Genomic DNA, 20,821 nt, shown 5'->3' on the forward strand with positions numbered 1-20,821 from the left:
ACAGAACCTTGGAATTTTGTTTTCCAGCAATAGAAAAATCACAGGAGTATAAGAACACCAGGTTATTGTAGTGTTTTGAAAGTTTAAGATGGAGAAAGTTTTAACAAGTAATGTGTACTATGAACAGTCAGACTGAAATCTTTGACTTTATCATCAGTAGTTTGTAGTGATGTAGAAAGTATGTCAAAACATAAATAATAGTAACAGGTAGTAGCAGTTAGTCCTTGTAAAGTACTTGGAATTATTCCAAATGTTTTACATGTTTGCTCATTTACCTCTTAACTGTGTGAGACAAGAAATGTTATTATTCCCAATTTACAGATAAAGAACAGTGAGTTACACAAATGTTGAATAACTTTTCCACTGCTAAGAAGTGGTGAATGGCATTGAAACCCAGGAAGTCTGGCTCCAGAGCCCTTTTTTTTAACTACCACAGTATTAAACTAGGTCTCCAGAAAGATTCTGCTCTTAGTCCCTTGTACCAGTAGTCAGTGTTCAGGTCACCTAACTCTCCCTGATAGTGGTTATTAACCTTTTCAGTCCTTGCCATTTCACAGGTAAATGGTGATACTCTTTTTAAAAAAATTACAGTGTGTCACTAATAAAGTTGAACATTTTTCTTCCCCATATATTTCTTGGTTAATTATTTTTAAAAAATTTTTCCTATGAGGGGCTTGGAGGACTTGTCTTTTTCTTATTGAATGTAAGAATGCTTTATTAAATAAAGGGATGCTTTATAAAATAAAGGGATGTCAGTGTTAAGCATCTGCCTTCAGCTCAGATCATGATCCCAGGGTCCTTGGATTGAGTCCCACATCATGCTCCTTTCTTTTTTTTTTTTTTTTTAAAGATTTTATTTATTTGACAGAGAGAGGTCACAAGTAGGCAGAGAGGCAGGCAGAGAGAGAGGAGGAAGCAGGCTCCCTGCTGAGCAGAGAGCCCGATGCGGGACACGATCCCAGGACCCTGAGATCATGACCTGAGCCGAAGGTGGCGGCTCAACCCACTGAGCCACCCAGGCGCCCCATCATCATGCTCCTTTCTTAGTGGGGAACCAGATTCTCCCTCTGCCTGTGACTCCCCCTGCTTGTGTGTGCTTGCTCTATCTCTCTTTCTCTCTCTCTGTCTCTGATGAATAAATAAATTAATACATCTTAAAATATATACTTTATTAAATAAGGATATTTAATCTAGTTCAGTTGCCTTTTAAATTTGTATAAATATATAATAAATACTATTAAATCTATCAGTTATTTCCTTTATGATTTTTCTGCCTTTCCTTTCATACTAGGTGGTTATTTATTTTTCCACTTAAATCTTTAATTAGTTTGGAATTCATTTTAGGGTAAGACGGAAGTAGATGTCCATTCGTTTTTAAAAAAGCATATCGAAGCTAGTTATATCAACTCCATTTATTGAAAAATTGCTCCCAATTAATTTGTAATTATTTCCTTACTATAATATAAATTCTTGTGTGGTTTGGATGCTTACTGAATTTTTGCTTTGGTTCATTTTTCTTTTGAGGTGTTAATGAAACATTTTTATTTTGTTGATAAAGTTCTTTGGTTAATTTTTGGTTAATTTCATCCTTTTCCCTCCCGCTAAAATTAATTGGCTATTCCCAAATGTTAATTGATTTTCCAGTTGAGCCATAGAATGCATCTGTTGAATCTTGTCCCATACCAGGTTGTGTTCCCCTAATAACATTTGGAGATTGAGTGAAAAAAATGTCATGACTTGTCTGGACTTATTCAAATCTTGTGTTCCCCTTCGTGTAATTGTAGAATTTACACATAGATTCTGTGCATGTAAAACTTATTTTATAATTTTAATTTGTCATTGTGAATAGATTTTTTCCCCTCTCTGTATTCTTTGGGTGGTTTTGGCTGATATAGAAAAGCACTATTGATTTTTTTTGTGTTTTGTTGGTATCACTTCACTGAACTAGTGTTTTTTTAATAGTTTTTCAGTTGATTAATTTTGGTTTTACAGGTTAATGCTTTTTCTCACAGATTTTTATATGACTGGCTCCTGTTCTTTGGTCACTAGCTCATTTGTATCTCTTCAGACATTCCTTTTCTGGCTAAAGAATTTCACTTCTTGTTTTTGCCTACTTTGTGGTCATTATTGTTCCCTGATTATATTTTCTATGTATTTGCTTACTAATTTTTGGCCTTCCCTCACCAGATTTGAGAGCTTCATTCATGCTTTTTGTCATGGATGAAAATATTTTCTAAATATTTAAATATTATTTGGGATAGTTGGAGCTATGACAGTTGATTAATCAAGAAAAATGGGCAGAAAAGAAGAAAACATTCTCAAAGATATCTGCTTCTAAGGTGTCTGATAAATTTAAGAGGACCCTGCAAGAGAGACAAGATATGTTTGACTCCTAGCTTGATCTTCAGTTTGAATTCATGATATTTTTGTAGAAACATAGAACAACTAAACATTTTGAAGAACACTGAATAGTTGAATTTTCCTGCATTTAATATATACTATGTCTCTAACGATGGTGTATGTTATTTATTTTTTATGAAAAGAACAAATACTTAAAAGTGTGAATGACTGTTTTAGATAATTGGTATCAAATTATAAGTGTTTATTTTAAAAGAAGCTAGGTATGTTTTTAGAAGAAAATTTCAAAGCATATTGTTTCCTTTTTATCTATTCTAATTTCTAGTGAAGTTTTATTATATATCTGTTATCTAGGTATTTTGAGACTTTTCAGGAACAGACCTGTGTGTTTTTGGCTCTCACAACAGTGCCTGACACATAGTATTATTTGATAAATATTATTGATAAATATTTGGAACTGCTTAATGTTGCCATCTATTCCTTATTTCAGTATGCTTGTTCTATTTACTCAAGCAGTAATGAATTTCAGATAATTAGAAAACATCTATTCATGTTTTGGGGCATAATTCTTCCATAGAAAATACAAGAATAAAATATAGGTAGCATTAATATATAGGCGTGACTCAGTTGTTAAGCATTCGGCTCAGGTCATGATCCTAGGGTCCTGGGATCAAGCCCTGCATTGGGCTTCCTCCTTGGGGAGCCCTCTCCTAGTCCCCCTGCTTACATTTCCTCTCTTGCTGGGTCTCTCTCTGTCAAATAAATGAATAAAATCTTTAAAAAAAAATGGCAAATCACTTAATATGTGGACTTCATTTGAATGGACGGGAAAAATGCTATTTTTGAAAAGAAGTATCTTAAAATACCTGTTATAATTTTTATTTTGCCGTGATGTTTGGGAAACAGCTTTGTCAAATTTTTATGTGTTTGGATGTGGTATATATAGAAAATATTCATGATTATTTTTCTCAGACATCAGTAATAAAGAACAGTTGAAAATATGACAATTTTTTTTTGTCATACTTCAGTGCTCTTATTAAGCAAGTGAATAAATCAATAGATGGAACAGCAGATGATGAAGATGAGGGTGTTCCAACTGATCAAGCCATCAGGGCAGGTCTTGAACTGCTTAAGGTAAATATACTATGGTGAAATTAATTGCCAATTAGATAACTGTTTAACATACATGCAGTATATATTTTTTATTCTTGAGATTTGCTTCTTAAGTTTTTTATAGAAACAAGTAAAATTTTCTCAATCATTTTAGGTAATTTAGAAATTGCACATTTTCTCTTAACATGTAAGCTAAATATTTTCAGGTTTAAACTGTATACTGTAGCCTACCTATATTAGTATTAAATTACATTAGTAATGTATTACATTACTATTAGTATTACATTAAAATAGTGGACCATTGGGGTGTCTGGGTGGTTCAGTCATTAAGTGTCTGCCTTTGGCTCAGGTCATGATCCCAGCGTCCTGGAATTGAGCCTCACATTGGGCTCCCTGCTCAGCGGGAAGCCTGCTTCTCTCTCGCCCTCTGCTGCTCTCCTGCTTGTTTTCCCTCTCTTGCTGTGTCTCTCTCTGTCAAATAAATAAAATCTTTACCAAAAAAATAAAAAAAATATATTAGTGGACTATAATTTGAAGTTTTCATTAGTGAGCAAAGAAAGTGCTAGCCCTCCCAAACATGGAGCCAAATTCTTAGTAAAACTTCATTTTATGTTTTGTTAGCTAAAATATACTGCTGCCTTTTACTTATTATAAAAATATCAACTAATTATTGACAACTTAGAAAATATAAAATTATAATGAAGATAAATTAACATTCATAAGCCTATCACACATAAACATTTCTTTTATTTTCCTTTTAATCTAGAAGAAAACGCACACTTACATAGTTGAGATCAGACCGAATATATACAATTTTGTATCTTGACTATTTTCCCTTATTAAATTATAAACACTTTTGCCAGTGTTTTTTAAGGAAGTGTTTTTAAGAGTGTCAAAAAACAGATCTGATTTATGACTGTCATGTATTAGATGGATGCTTTTGGGCAACTTCATTGCCTCTACTTCCTCATCTGTATTGGAGATAATAATAGCCCTTATCTCACAGAGGGAGGACTTAAGTCATGCACATATGTTTCCGAGCACAGTATCTGGCTCATAGTAAAAATATAAAAAACATTATTTTTTGAAATGGTGATTAGTCCACTTTGGCAGTGCCATAGAGTTCCCAACTATTTCCCTTGATATTTAGATTTTTCTAGTTTTATTCTTCTTATAATGATACAAAGATAAATATATCAAAGATCCCTTGCTGATGTCTTCTTTTTTTAATACTGCAACATAAAGAGAATAATTTTCAAAAAGTTTAGATGTATATACTTAATAAAATTCCTTTACAGAAAAATTATACCCATATATAATTCAGTTAGCAGTGAATGAAGGTGCCTATCCTATCTTCACAAACAAAGAATATTGTAAATCTTAAAGAGATTTTCTAATCTGATAAATAAAAATGTTTTTATTTGTGTAGTTATTGCAGTGAGGTATAGTCATTAGTGTTTTTCCTATGGTGATTTCATTATTTTTATCCCTTGTGTGTTTTCTCTCTCTTTTTTAATCTTGTGTTCATTTTCAACTGACATCTCAGCTTTTTGTTATTTAACTGATTTGAATTTTTTATTCTCCTTTTTTATGGGACATATTTGATATATATTGTAGAATACATTTTGTTTTTTATGTAAGTTATAAGGTACAGTAATAAGGTGAGTACAGTGAAAAGTAAATAAGATACTGACTCGAATAGAGTACTAATGATACTGTTGAAGTTCCCTGAGTAGTTTTTTAACGTGATTCACTTCTCCCAGGTATAATTGTTCTGAATTGTTCTGTTGTTTGGGGTTTATTATTCATTCTCATATTGTCCATTTAGTTTTATCATCTGTGACTATCTGTGTATCTCTAAGTAACATCACTTATTTTTCTTGTTTCTGAATCTTACAAATACAGTATTATACTTAATGTATTTTTCTCCTGCTTGCTTGTTTTTATATTCCATATTTTGATCCCACTTGTTTATTTTAAGCTTAGAAATGCCGTCTTGTTCAGAAGATTTTTATTGTTTTTGTTTTTCAATCTAAAATATAACTCATCTGAAATTTATTTTGAAAGTATATATTGTGGGGGAGGATCTAATTGGATTGTCTCCAGATAGCTGTGTATTTTTATCAGAGACTATTTATTAAAAATCCCATCCATTTTCATTTTCTGTTCCTTCATTATAATCTATATTACTCTATATAATCCAAGTTCTTATATATGCTTGGACTAAAAAGTTCCACTTTTTCGGTTTTGTTTCTTCTGATGTTAGTACCATGTTAATTTGATAATGGTAACAGGTGTAAATGTTACGATATCTTTTATGATCTATTGTTTTACCCTCTTTTCTAGATAACTTTTTTCCAAAAATGTTATTAGTCTCTTCTAATGACCTTTATTTAGAAGACTAGAGCTATTTTGTTAAATTCTCTCTCCTCCTTTGTTAAATTCTATTCTCATCCTCCTCCAAAAAACCCAAACATTAACCAAAATCTAAATTATTTTGAGTAGAATTATATCGAGTAATTTAATTTTCAAAGAAAGAACTTTGTTAGATCATGCAGTCTTCCTACACTGGAACATATCTGGTACATGTTTAAGTTTTAAACTTTATTTGTATGCTTTCATGTACTTATTAGCGTAATTCTTTTTATATTTACTTTGATTTGAGTATTTCCAGTATGTAATATTTTGGATTTATATTATAAAAATGGAAAAGGCTTACAGATCATTTTTGTGACTCATTTTTTAAGGTACTTTCATTTACACATCCCATCTCATTTCATTCTGCTGAAACATTTGAATCTCTCCTGGCTTGTCTGAAAATGGATGATGAAAAAGTAGCAGAAGCTGCACTCCAAATTTTTAAAAACACAGGAAGCAAAATTGAAGAAGATTTCCCACATATCAGATCGTAAGTTTATTCTGATAAATAATTTAGAAAACGAACAAATAATTTACTGTTTCTTGATTTATGTAATAGTTGGAATTTTTAAGTTTTGAGGAAATTGTGTCTCAGTTATCTTAAGTTTATACCATTCAGTTTAGATTCTCATTTTCTGGGGGAATAGCACTGATTGGTATTTTAGAGGTATTCATGAAAGTGTGGAGCAAACATGGCATTTCTTTCTGAAGCATTGATTTTGCTTAAATATTTTAATGAAAACAATTTTATAGTAAAACATTCTCTTCATATAATGTGGCATAGAATCAGTAATTAATGTGAATTTAAGGTCTAATGGTAAATTTCAAGGGAGTTTCAGCAGGTCTCTTCGCTATACTCCATGATTAAAGGTATTGAATTGAACATTTTGAGAAGCAGTGCTTTATTTGACTCAGGGAAGCATGGAATAAACATCAAAACAGCAGTGTATTTTTCTATGTGTTTTAGTATTTCCAAAAGTTGGAAATTGTGCTGTTATTTTTGGGATTTCTAATGCTGGTTCATTATTCAAGATTCTGTGATACCTCAAAACAATAAGTCTTCATTTTGTATGGATCCCTGCTTATGCATCTCTCTACCCTGTTCCTGGAGGGTATATCTGATAGTTGGTTCTGGTCTTGCCATAGTTCTAGGTGGTTAGTTTTACATGTACCTCATTCTTCTGGCTTAGCCACTAGTCCAGTTAGTTGTGGTTGGGGTAGTATGCTTCTTTATGTGGATGAAAAACCTCAGAAGGAGACTGGACAAAGGTAGCTCTTAAAATTTCAGTTATACTTTTTGTTATTCCTTTTTGTTCATATGAACTTAATTTTAGAGACTATTACTAGGACAAAGGCGTTATTTAAATGATCTTTGAAACATACCAGAATTTTGTAATCATATTCTCTTTGACAAGAGTAGGAAACTTTATTGCTTAGAATGGACTCCTTGGGGCTCCCTGATGGCTCAGTTGATAAGTGTCTGCCTTTGGCTCTAGTCATGATCCCCTGGTCATGATCCCTGAGTCCTGGAATCAATTTCTGAGTCCAGCTCCCTGTAGGGAGCCTGCTTCTCACTCTTGCTCTGCCCTTCCCCCATGCTCATGCTCTCTCTCTCTCTGTCAAATAAATAAATAAAATCTTTCAAGAAAAAATAAAACTGACTTCTTTATTTTTAAGGGAATGCAGAGCATGAATTTTCCTTTGAATGATGCTATGATTCTCCAGATCAGAGATCAGTTTGGAGATATACACAAACAGTACATAACTCTATGTTACTGAATGCCCACTTACTGTACTATCTCATTTAAACCTATTAACAGTTTAATAAAGTGTAGAAATTATCCTAATCTTCCAAATGAGAAATCTGATATTCACTTGAGGTAAATGGTTTTGGGTCATATAGCTAGCAAGTAGAAGAATGAAGATTTGAATTTAGGCCTATTTGTCTGAATGCCTGTGGTACCATATCCATAATGGCATAGTTCCTTTCTTAATTAGGGTTTTAGTTTGATATATTCACTGGGAGGATTTTATTTTTATTCTAGACTCTTTCCTAGTACACTTTATATCTTAAAGAGGCTTCATTTGATACATTTGTAGAACTACAAGAGCAAGATTGAAAGATGGACATTTAAATGCAAAGGGCATTTTAAAACATCTGCTACTTTAATATGAAACTGAAGTACTTAACAATTATTTGATTTATACTCTGAGTATATTACAAATGTTTCTTATGAGAAAAATCAATTGATATTGAATACCTGTGGTGTGTGCATGCACTGTTCTTGATGACGTAGTTCATAGTATATGTCTTCAGGAGATAAAATATGTATGCATATTTTATGTTTTAAATTATTAACTTGAGTGAGTGGATATTGAAGAAAAATGATAAAAGTTGTGTGTTTATTAAATTATCTTCCCTTGAATTCACCAAAATAATTCTGAAGAACCAAAAGAAAAATGTATCTTAAGTGGAAGCTACCACAAACTGGATAGAATTTTTGCTAAGTAAGTCATCCAGAGTGAATTGAATGTGAGAACATTGACAGTTGAAACACATATTCCTGAATCCAGAGAATCAAGAGAATAGTAAGTGTTCTGTTGTTTGCTAATTTAGAGGAGGAGGTTGAGGTGTAGGCAGGCTTTGAGAGAAATAAGAAAAGTCTCATTTCTGCTGTCTTAGAACTAAAGGAGAGACTTGATGGTCACATCATTTTTCTATGGGCTGACCTGTTTTCCTTAGCAGGAGGAGCAAAGCTTAGAGGTGAGGCTTAGAGTAGAATTGTGAAGCAAATGCCTTACTACCAACTTTACAGGCACAGAAAAAATTGTGTGCTTCCCCACTAAACAAAAATGGTGATGTACTATGTTTTCTGTTCTGACTCCTCCTGTCTCTCTTGAGTCTGGCTCACTCCCAGAGTAGGCAGATATGCCAAAATTAAGAGTCCTCTTATAGGATATAGCCGTAGTCCATGTGCTAGCTAGTTCTCATCACTGGCAGGGTTTCAGTAGACTCAGAAATTACACAGAGATAAAGGACTTACTACATTTAGTTCCAGGCCCTTCCTCCATGCTACTCACTTGGCCAATTGATTAATGAGTTGGGAGCTTTGATGTTAATTTTTTAAGAGTGGTACCCAAAGATCAGTTATTAGATGTTAATTTTTAAAGAGAGGCACCCGATGTTCAGTTATCAGGGAGATAATATTTGCCTTTGTGTTTAAATGGCAGAGCCAGAGAATTTCTTTTGTTCAAAGATGAGTTAACAGAGTACACATAAATTAACAAATATGAAACCTGAGCAGATATTTTAATATTCCAAAGAAAGCAGATAATCACTCTTTGGGAGAACTGAGTTTTTCTAAGAAAAAAGAAAATTTTAAACCATTCTAAACTGCCAAGAAAGTTAAGCAGCAAATGATATCTGGAAAAATAAGAGAACAAAAATAATACATATAAAAGGAGTAGCAGAACTAAGGATAAAGATCACAGGAACATACTTCTATTATAAAGTATAATTTATTAATGAGCAGCAAGGAGCAGACTAAATATCAAAAATGTAATTAGTAAGCTAGAGATAGAGCATGAGGAAATTACATAGAACGTGGAAAGAGTGGGCATAGAAATGAAGGCAGTTAAAGAAAATAATTTGCAGATACTGAAAAGTCCTAATTGGTTTCTGTGAAGGAAACAAGAGAATAATGGAAAATGGAGAATAGTAAAAAGAAACAAAAACAAAAACAATAAACTTGTTTAGAATGAATGAAAATGTCACTCTGGAAATCAAGAGGACTCATGTTCTAGGAACATCTTGGTGGAATTTACTGAATTTTCAGGGATTATAGAAGTGATTTCACAAACATCAATAGCAAAGGAAAGGAAGTATATTATGTACAGTGGAAAAAGAAAGATGTTCACTTCTCTCAACCACATAAGATTTCTGAAATTAATGATTCAACCGCTAGAGCGTTTTCAGGGACAAAAAAAAAAATTTTTTTTTTTTTTTTAAAAAAGATTTATTTATTTATTTATTTACAGAGAGAGATACAAGTAGGCAGAGAGGCAGGCAGAGAGAGAGAGGAGGAAGCAGGCTCCCTGCTGAGCAGAGAGCCCGATGCGGGGCTCGATCCCAGGACCCTGAGATCATGACCTGAGCCGAAGGCAGCGGCTTAACCCACTGAACCACCCAGGCGCCCCCAAAAAAAACAATATTAACTGAAGAATTTCCTGAGTAGTCAAGTGGGCTTAAGGACAAAGGAGGATATTCTTTAAGACATAAAAACTCAGGAAATGAATTAATTAACCATTTTATATTGTGAATCTTGTCTACCAAGGTATATACTCTTCTCCCTTTGCATTCACTTTTACTTGCACATCTAAATCCAACTTTTGTTTTCCTTTTGTTTGCATATCGGATTGTCTTTTCTCATCGCTTTTCTTTCTATTTAAATTTTAGATGTGTTTATATCTATGGTTTAAATATTTGAAAACTTGGATTTTACTCCTAAGGATGATGTAAATAAATAAAACTGGCTCAAGAAGAATGGGAGAAAACATAATTAGGCTGTAATTATTTTAAAAAATTTGAGAAAAGTGCCAGTGGAAGTGTGTTATTGGAAGTATTTCACGTCTACCAGAAACCAAGCATTCTAATTTTTTTTAATTGTTTGAAGCATAGGAAAAAAAATCAGATTACTTCTTTCATAAAGCCAAGATAACAAGCAGGAGGCTTAAACTGGATAACAGATATTCCTTCAAAAGAAAACTTAAGACAGATCTTACTAATTTTGCTGCAAAAATTGTAAGTAAATTTTTAGTAAAAAGAGAGTTTACTACAGTAAAACAAAGATAAGCTATGGCTGGGGTGCCTGTGTGCCTCGGTCACTTTGGCTCAGGTCATGATCTCAGGGTCCTGGGATTGAGCCCGTGTCCAGCCCCTGTAGGGCTCTGGGCTCCTAGCTTCTGGCTCAGCGGGGAGTCTTTGTCTTCCTCTTCCCTGCCACCCCTGCCCCACCCCCACCAGTGATCTCTCTCACAGATAAATAAAATCTTTTTTAAAAATTTAAAAAAATATATATTATGGCCAAATGTGAAGTTTGGTATTAGTAAGCCTAATATTCATGTTATAATTTATTATAAAATTGAGTAAAAGGGAAAAGGGCACATAGTAGGCCATTCTGATAGATGCTAAAGGGTCTTTTGATAAAAATATGTGTCTTATTTTTAATTAAACCCAATAAAATAAGATTAAGTGTTTTTGTAACATAATAAATTTTTCTCAAACCAATAAGCATTGTCCTGTAGTAAACACTAAAAGCATTCCCAGTAAAATCAGGAACAAAATGAGGAAAATACACTATCTCTGCCATGATTTAACATTGTTTTAGAAGCATTAGCCAATGTAATTAAATAAAGTAAAGTAATAGGTACATTGCAGGAAAGGAGAAAGCAAAGTTATCATCGTATTTCATGGAAAATCCAAGGGAATCCAACTGAAAAATTACCAAAACCAAAACCACGGTAGCCAAAATAAGTATGTAAAAATCCAGAGCTTTCCTTATATACCACTAACAACTGTTTTGAAAATATTGTAGGAGTAAAAACCAGAAAGCCTAGGAGTGAACTATACAAGAAACTTGCAACCTTATAATAGTGAGTGGAGGAAAATAATATTTAATGAAAGAATTATTTAGGAAAAGTTATATTACCCACTAAATAACTGGCAAGCTGTTTTGAAAGGAAAAATCAATATAGACTGCTTATCTTGGTTTTTCATAAATTTGAGATGAGTCCAAGATTTTCAAAGATTTAATATATAAAACGAATTAATAAAAGTATTAATAATAACCAGCACATTTCTATAACTCCTTTTTTTTTGTGATTGAAGGGATGCTAATGCCAAGTCATGAAATATTGATGGATTGTATAATTAAATATCCACTTGTTAAAATATATTTATAGAGCCCTACTGTATATAAGGTACTGGAGTATATAAGGTTCTGTTGAAATGAACAAACTCTGCCCTTATATTTTAGTGAGGGAGAACACCATTTAGATAAAAGCAAAAATCATGAAATAAGTTAGAAATGCAAATGGTATGCTGGGAAACTATTTTCAATATGCATAACTTAGAAAAAGTTTCTTTAATGTATAAAGACTCTTAACAGAAGTATAACAGGTTTCAGAGTAGAATACTAGCAAAGGAAATGAACAGGAAATTCATAAACTGGAAATCCTTCCAACCCCTCAAATCAATCAAGAAAAGACATTTATGCCTACTAATACTAATTGAGGCAAATACAAATAAAAATATGTATGTGCTATAACCAGTGTTAGCTAGCATTCCAACAAAGCTCTCTTAATTGGATTATAAATTGATTCAGCTTTTCTGAGTTGGTAGTGTGGTAATGCACACAAACTTAAGATGCGTGCAGTCTTCAGCACTGCAGTTTCATTTTCAGGAACTTACCCCAGAGATAATTAGAAAAGGTATCTACCTAATGATTATGTGGGTCAGAGCCCAGTCAGAGAAACAGAAACCATATCAGGTATTTTTTTTTCAAGATTTTTTTCTTATTTATTTATTTGACAGACAGAGATCACAAGTAGTAGGCAGAGAGGCAGGCAGAGAGAGAAGCTGGGGAAGCAGGCTACCTGCTGAGCAGACAGCCTGACGTGGGGCTCTATCCCAGCACCCTGGGATCATGACCTGAGCTGAAAGCAGAGGCTTTAACCCACTGAGCCACCCAGGTGCTCCGCATATCAGGTATTTTAAACATAAATTAATTAATACAGATGTTTGAAGGATGAAAGAGCAACAGGTTTCTTTGGTAACCCAGAGATTATGAATTGCTGGAAGCTGCAACTACCCTTAGGGCTGGAGGAACAATTGAGAGAAGTGGTGTTAAGAACTGTCTATTGGATGGAAGAGCCCTGTCAATATCACCTAACTAGTTGACACTGTAGGAGTATCCTAACTGTTGCTGGGGGAGTGGTGAAACTACTGCACAGAATGCCTGAAGAAGCTCTGGGGTCTCTTATTGGAAGAACCTAAACATGAAGCCAGCTCTTGAGGGAGTCTAGGAAATGTAGTTTCAGATTTATATCTCTAGTCTCTCAGAGCAGATTATGGGAGGCTTAAACCTTAAAGCTCAGAAACAGTATGTAAATAACTAGCATAGATGTTCATGGTTTTGTTAAGATGAAAAAAAAATCCAAAATATTTAAATATTAAATATTTGGCTCATCAGGTTAGACTGGTTAGAGTAGTTGTGGTATAGCTATCCACTAAAGAGCCATATGGCCATTAAAATTGACACAGGACGTTCTCTCCAGCATTGTTGGTGAAAAAAATGTTTCCAAATACTTTGTATTTTGTATCCTCATTTACTTAATATATGTATGCATGTAAGGGAAATTTTAGACATATATTCACTAAAATATTAACAGTAATTATTTTAGAGTGGTGGAATTTTGAGTCTTTTCTTCAGTAGTTTTTAAACATGTTTTTCAGTATTGTTTGCATTTTCTACATGTGTATGATTATCATCAGGGGAAAAATTGAATTGGAAAATCAATTTAGCAAGGGAATGAAGTATTTCTTTTAATAGGAACTTAGTAGCAGAAAAACAATCAGAAGATAGTTGTTTTATTTACATTTCACTAACATCTCAGACTCTGCCTCGTACTTTAGAATTCTTGAAAGTGTTTTTTCTTCTTTGTTTATTGTTTTGGTTTATTTCTGTTTAAATGAGTATGCAAAACATTGGATGAGCTTAAAATTTCTCATTCTGTCTTTAAAAATTCCAACGCAAATTGCTTTTTACATGTGTGTGACCTGTAATTTTCTCTTGATTACTGAGAAAAGGGCTTATGGATGTTTGAATTGGCAAGTATGATTTATGAGAAGACCCGTCTTATCTAGGGAGTTTAGTACTGAAGTCACCAGGAGTTAATAGTTTTTCATTTCACAAAGGAGCCACAAACCATAGACTAAAAGGTTTGTTTGGTGAGACTTTACTTCTTATACATTTTATTACTGAAATTTTCAAACACAGAAGTAGCTAGAATATTATAATGAACTCCCATGTATCCAATAACTAGCTTATGTATGAATAACTTAAACAGCTGCTTTTGATTAATTTCTAACTTATGTACTCCCCATTCTCCTTATGTTTAAAAGCAAATGACGGGCTATATATATCGTTTCATCTTTAACATCTAAGTATCTCTAAAGATAAGAACTCTTTAAAAAAAAAAGCATAATGCCTTTATCACATAGTTAACATCAGTTGTTTAATGTTAATAATATCTAATTTTCTCAAAAATGTAATTTTTAAAGATTTTTAAAAATCAGGATCCACATTGTTATTTGTTGATAAATCTCTTAAAGTGCTTTGTTTCCTGTAGGCTCCCCCTCCAATTCTCTTTTTCTCTTTGTATTCGATAAAGAAACGGTTTCTCTTGCAGAGTTTCATATAGACTGGTTTTTGCTAATTGTATGCCTTTGGCATATTTTAATGGGTTCCTTATATTTTCTCTAAAGTGATAGTTCAGTGCAGAGGCCTGGTTACATTCCAGTTCAACTTTTTTGTTGTTATAGAACCACTTTATGGTGATGTGTTTTTCTGTCAGGAGGCACATGATATCTGTTTACTTCTCTTTTTATGATGTTAGTAACTGATGAGACTTAGTAATTAATGGTGATATTCTGCCATTCTTCACTACTAGCCAAATACTTTTAGAAAGAGGAACTTTTTGTCTATTTTCTGGTTCCCCAGTGTTGCATCTGTTTAGGAAAGGCAGATGAAATGCTGTTGTTTTTTGTGTGTTATAGAACAGTGTTCAAAACAGTGAGTTGACTAGCATCCTCCAAATGTGTCCAAATAACTTATTGTCTTTTTAAAATATCATGTTCAGATTTATTTGAATACATACATTTACCATTTCTGTTGGTCTTCATTTTTTTATGAGACTGACGTGCTGCCTACTGCGCTAAGGAGGCACCTAGTCTTTGTTTTTTTAGATATCCATATTTTCATCTGCTATCATTTTCTTCTTGAATAACTTTAATATTTCTTATTGTATAGTTCTGCTTTTAAGTACCTAACTTAGTTTTTCTTTTTCTGAAAAAAAAAATCTTTATTTTTGCCTTCATTATTGAAAGATATTTTTTCCTCAGAATTGTAGGTTGATAGTTATTCTCATTTCTTACCTAAAAGATGTCACTCCATTATTTTCTGGACTGGATAGATTTTGATGAAGTGTTCCTCTGTATGTAATGTGTATTTTTTTTTTCAGACAGTATTTAAGATTTTTTTTTTCTTTATCACTGTTTTACCAAATTGATAATGGTATATCTTAAAATGGTTTATGTTTCTTCTGCTTGAGGCTTGTTGAGATTTTGGGGGCTGTGGGTCTGTTTCCATCAGATTTGGAAAAATTGTGGCTATAATTTCTTCAAATTTGTTTTCTGTTCTCCCCTCCTCACCCCTTTGTTTTCTGGGACTCTGGTTGCATGTACTTTTGACTACTTAATAATGTCTTTCAGGTCACTGATGCCCGATTCTTATTCCCCCCCCCCTCTTGTTTTGTTTTGTTTTACTTTACATAGTTTCTATTGCTGTGTATTCAAGTTCACTGATTTTTTCTTCTGTAACATATAATCTGCTTTTGATTCTATTATTATATATTTCATTGCAGGCTTTGTATTTTTCATATTTAGTAGTTCTATTTAGGTCTTTTTAATGTATTTCATTTCTGTTCTCACCATGTTCATGTTTTCTTCTTGGGCATGTGGAGCATATTCATAATGGTAGTTTTAATGTCCTTGTTAATTTTGTCACCTGTAACACTTTTGGGCCTATTTCTGTTGATGAATTTTTTTTCCTGGTTATGTATTACAAGGTCTTTCTACTGTGGCTGGTGGAAACGTGAATTGCTAGCAGCCTTGCATGTGTCAGGGAATTTTTTAGCTTACTTTTTCCAGTGTTCTTTTCCTGGTCTCAGGTAGTTTTTTTCTCATGCATGGCACTGATCATTATTCAGCCAGTGACTTGGGACACCCTTCTGTGGATATGCAGAATTCAAGCTCTCTTGCTGTCTTTGTAGCTCCCTTCTCTGTGGAACTCTGCCCTAGAAATTATAGCTGCCTTAGTTCCCATCTTGGTCTCTCTCAACTCTGTGCAACCACCAGGCTCTAATTGGGTTACTTTGCCTTACATAGCAGTCTGGAGCTTTGCATGCAGTAAGTGGGAATAGATGTTAGGCTCTTCTCTTGTGTTTCCCATCTTTTAGGGATTATAGTCATGTGCTACCTGTTGCCCAGTGTCTAAAACCTTTCATATATTTGTTCTGTTTCCTGTTTGCTTAAGTTAGGAGAGGATGTCCCATCTCAGATAAACTGTCATCATGTGAAGCAGAAGTCTTAGTATAGTTTCAATTCATATATATTTTTTTGTAAATAAGTGAAAGTAAACATCTTTTCGCACATCATAGGGTAATTTGCGTTTCTACTTTTTGAAGAGCTTTCTATTTTTTTATGAACAACCCATTTGTCCCTGATATTGCTGGTCATTCTGTATTTGTAGAAAGAATTTATGTTAGGGATATTAACCCTTTCTTTGTGAAATGAAATGCAGAATTTCCCCTTAGTTTGTCACTTGTCTTTTTATTATACTTTGCTGCTGGTGTCTTACAGTATTGAATTAATTATATATCTGAATTCTTAGTACTGAAACACTGGGTTGGTTATTGGGCAAGAGGTGGATTCAGAAGTTGCTTACACTGTAAGATGTTTGAATAAATAGTTGAGCCAAGAGATCCTGCTGTATTCAGTATTCATTCTAAGTTTTTGTGTAGTATAATGATACCATATCTACATACCTACCATACCTACATGGTCTTTCAGGTAGTTACATGACTTACTCCTTACTTCCCTCAGAACTCTGCTTAAGTGTTACTTTATCTGAAAGGTCTTCTGTAATCACCTTCTTTCAGATTGTAATACACACCACTCCCTACTCCCTGTTCTGTCCTCTTATTCTTTTCTTTTTTTTTTTTTTATTCCACAGCAGTTACTATAATTTGACATAACACATATTTTGCTAATTTATATATTATAATTTGTTTTGTCCCTAATATGCTGGTAGCATGAAGGCAAGCATTTGGGGCTTTTAATAGTACCTGACAACACTTAATTTGTATAGGTTTTATAATCGGGTTTCCCTTTATGTAGGTTGTGCTGGTATGAAGTGAAAGGTGAATCAGAGAAGGAAGAGACTTGAGAAACAGTTTAGGTCCCATTATAGTGGTCTTAGTATAAGGTGGCAGTAGCTTAGCTGGAGTGATAGCAGTGAGAACGAAAAAGGCTAATGGGATTGACATTAAGAAGAAATGGGTTGCCCTGCATGTTTCCATTTAGAATTGTTAAGTAAAAAGGAGGGGGGGTGGAAAATCTTGTATTTGGATGATATTTTTAATGTAGCCATTTATGAAGCAAAATTAGAGACAATTGAAAATGAGTTCAGGTAGATGTTTTTGTTCTTAAAAGACATTACCTAAAAAAATATGAATGGTAAAGTATCTAATGGAGTCTTGCTGATTTTTCTGGTTTATTGTTTTTCTTTATTTTTTTTTAGAGCTTTGCTTCCTGTTTTACATCACAAATCTAAAAAAGGACCTCCCCGCCAAGCCAAATACGCTATTCATTGTATCCATGCAATATTTTCTAGTAAAGAGACCCAGTTTGCACAGATATTTGAGGTAAAAAGAAAAAATATTGTTTCGTAATTTGTGGTTAAAAAACATATTAATGATTTTATAGAATGTTCACATTTGGAGATGTATCATTTTATGATATGTTTTCAGAATTTGAATCAGTATAATCAATTTTGATGAGTGGTTAAAATATGACAATATCTGATTATTCAGACCTTTAGTACTAACAAGTACAGAAATCAAGCAATTATATTTTTTGACATTATACATTTAGGATTAGGAAACTATTTTTGGTAATAACTAATTACATAAAAATCGTGTGTATTGATAGTAGATAGTAGATGATTCTGTAAGTTAAAAGATGATTCTGTCAGTTTACAGGTTTGAAAATTAAAGTCTATTTATAAGATACTGCTGAAGTATGTGGAACTTTGTCAATACTAATTGGTATAGTATAGGACAAATACTTGGTATATAAAACACAAATAAATTTATACTTACATAACCACTGACCTGATTTTATATCAGATGGATGATATTTAAATATGTATTTTATATTATTTTTTCTACCCTTTAAATTACTATTATGCTTTTTAAGCATTGCCTTTTTTAATCTTTTGTAATCTGGAGCTATCTTTAGTATTCTTATTAAATATTTAGCATTGTTACATAAAATCCAAACTTAAAATTTTTAGTTCAGTAACCTTGAGTGAGGTGAAAACAGTTTGGAAATTATGCTGAAGCTACTGTTTTAGAACATTTATGCTAACTTTTTCATATTTTCATGTATTATGCTAAAGACCTGAACAAGGAAGAAAAGTAGTTGTCTTTATCATAGATCATCTTGCTGTATGTAGCAAATAATTTATTTTAAATTTTGTGCATTGTGGGATGGAGATATTTTTGTGGTCTGTTTTTATGTATCAGAATGACTTTAATGAATTCATGTTGATTTAGAAAGCTTTTGTTTTTCTTAATTAATCTTCTTTCAGTTCCTTTCAGTGGTGATGAGTAGGATAATGCTGATAGTGACTTGAATTTGTAGGGTACTTTTATTTTCATTTTGATATTACATATCTGATATTTTGTTTTATCTTTACCATAACCTAATCTGTAACCCTTTGCTATAATATATAGGTTTGCTAGCTTTCTGAGAAAAGATTTTATGGATCTGTCTGGCCTTGATGAGATTACTATTAATCCAGGGTCTGACTATTAATACTGCTTTTCCAGAAATGACTTTATTACCTTATTATGTAAAATTATCACACTCACTATTGAAAAAAACTACATGGTCATATTTTTATTCAAAATCTAAACAAGCTGGCATTTAGGTGTACCATGGAATATTGAGGGAAGTCATCAAGAATAGCAAGAAGCAAACTCATTTAAATATGCTTTTGACTAAATAAAGCCTCACATTACCCTAAGATGTTGGGGAAGAACAATTTAGTATTGTTTTTCAAGCCTAGAATTCTTGGTGTTTGGTATGGGAGGACAGCATCGACTCTATTAAAAGTGTCACTAAAATTTTTGATAATATATTTACTTGCTCCCAAATGAAAACACATAAAAAAAATAAATCCAAATAGTAAAATAGTAAGTTTTCTCCTCCACCTCAGCCCTGTATCCCTAGCCACCCAGTTCACATTCCCAAAGGTAATCTGTTAACCAGTTTCTAATGTACTTTTTCTGGACAGTATTTATTCACATATAAGTAATATAATACACATATGTATGTGTGTGCGCACACACACACACACACACACACTCACACTCTTACATTTTGTCCCCTTCCCTCTGTGCTTATGCCAGTGATAATATACTATAGTCACTCTTCTGACTTCTCTATTTTAAAAATTTAATATTTCATTTTAGATATTATTCTATATGGGTATGTGAAGAGTCTCATTCTTTTGTCATGGCAAAATGTGTATTAATGATAGGGTTTTCTATCAGAAAAATAAAAATTGTGAAAAAAAATTGTGTTAGTTATGGTACTTAATATTTGATGCTACAAAAATCCACAAGAATGCATGTGACTCTGTATAAAAAAAGCTTATTTCTGGCTCCTGAAAAAAGTCCCTTGGGTGTTTGGATTGCATTCTAATCAGTGGTTTAGGCACATAGACTTTTTTTGACAATTGGCTTCTCTTTAAGTCCCACTGGATCCTTTGGTATTAAGCCTGCCAGTGAGTAAAGAGAGAGAATACAGAGACGATACACTTCTCATACTTGCCTCAGTGCAGGCACGCACTGACAGTCTGTTGTATTGACAGTCTGTTAACCAGAGCTTATTCACATATTCTCATCTAGCTGCAGAGGATGCTGTGTGTATGTATAGGCGTCCTTTTGCCCAGGAAGTAGAACAAAAGTGGATATTGGTGAGCCTTAGCAGTTTCCCATGTTCATGTATGTAGTCATAAAATATACATGGTTCTCCATGCTGAAGTTTTTTTTTTTTATCTACTGCTAAGATATGACTTGGGCAAAAACTGACAATATTTAAATGTGATGCCTTTTAAACATAAATAACCTATAGGAGTTTAAATGTAAGCTTAAGCTACTACTTACACCATGTATAGGTCTTGAAACTTTTGTAATTTTTTAAAATATTTGAACTTGAAATACGTGAATGGTTTATTTGCATATTCATAGAGTTGAATGTGTTTTCTTCTTCTTTTCCTTTTCTCATTTCCAGCCTCTGCATAAGAGCCTAGATCCAAGCAACCTGGAACATCTCATAACACCGTTGGTTACTATTGGGCATATTGCTCTCCTTGCACCTGATCAATTTGCTGCTCCTTTGAAGTCCTTGGTAGCTACTTTCATTGTGAAAGATCTTCTCATGAATGATCGGGTAATTGATATTATTTAGACTTGTGTTCTTCACAGTGTTATCTTCTAAAACTTTTATTCAACAAAGAGAGAAGTGAAATAATGGAAATAACATTTCCATTTACCTGCCTTCTTTTAGGTTTTCCTATCTTTTTGTAACATGCTGTTACCTCCATTAGAACTAAAACAACATTGAAACATCTCTATAGTTGAGCATAGGCATGTAACCTGCAGTGCATTCCTTGGTAAATACAAAGTATCATTTGGTTCTTTTTCATCTTTACAGTAGGTTAACTTTTATAATGATATCTGTTTTTAAAAACATGAAGACTGACAAGCTAGTTCACAGTATGGTTGTCATGACAATAGTTGTTTC

General features: G+C 33.0%; 1 protein-coding gene across 6 annotated transcripts in view; it reads left to right on the forward strand.

Annotated features, from left to right (window-relative positions):
* The window catches only part of PDS5B (PDS5 cohesin associated factor B), a 196,793-nt gene that overhangs the window by 123,430 nt on the left and 52,542 nt on the right, over window positions 1-20,821 (forward strand). For all 6 annotated transcript variants that reach the window (XM_044249567.1, XM_044249569.1, XM_044249572.1 and 3 more), the window contains exons 18-21: window positions 3,387-3,492; window positions 6,219-6,379; window positions 17,529-17,652; window positions 20,309-20,467. In XM_044249567.1, the coding sequence (XP_044105502.1) occupies window positions 3,387-3,492; window positions 6,219-6,379; window positions 17,529-17,652; window positions 20,309-20,467 (550 nt within the window). The remainder of the gene's footprint in view (window positions 1-3,386; window positions 3,493-6,218; window positions 6,380-17,528; window positions 17,653-20,308; window positions 20,468-20,821) is intronic.

Source organism: Neovison vison, chromosome 5 (genome assembly GCF_020171115.1).
Source record: "Neovison vison isolate M4711 chromosome 5, ASM_NN_V1, whole genome shotgun sequence".
Taxonomy (NCBI): domain Eukaryota; kingdom Metazoa; phylum Chordata; class Mammalia; order Carnivora; family Mustelidae; genus Neogale; species Neogale vison.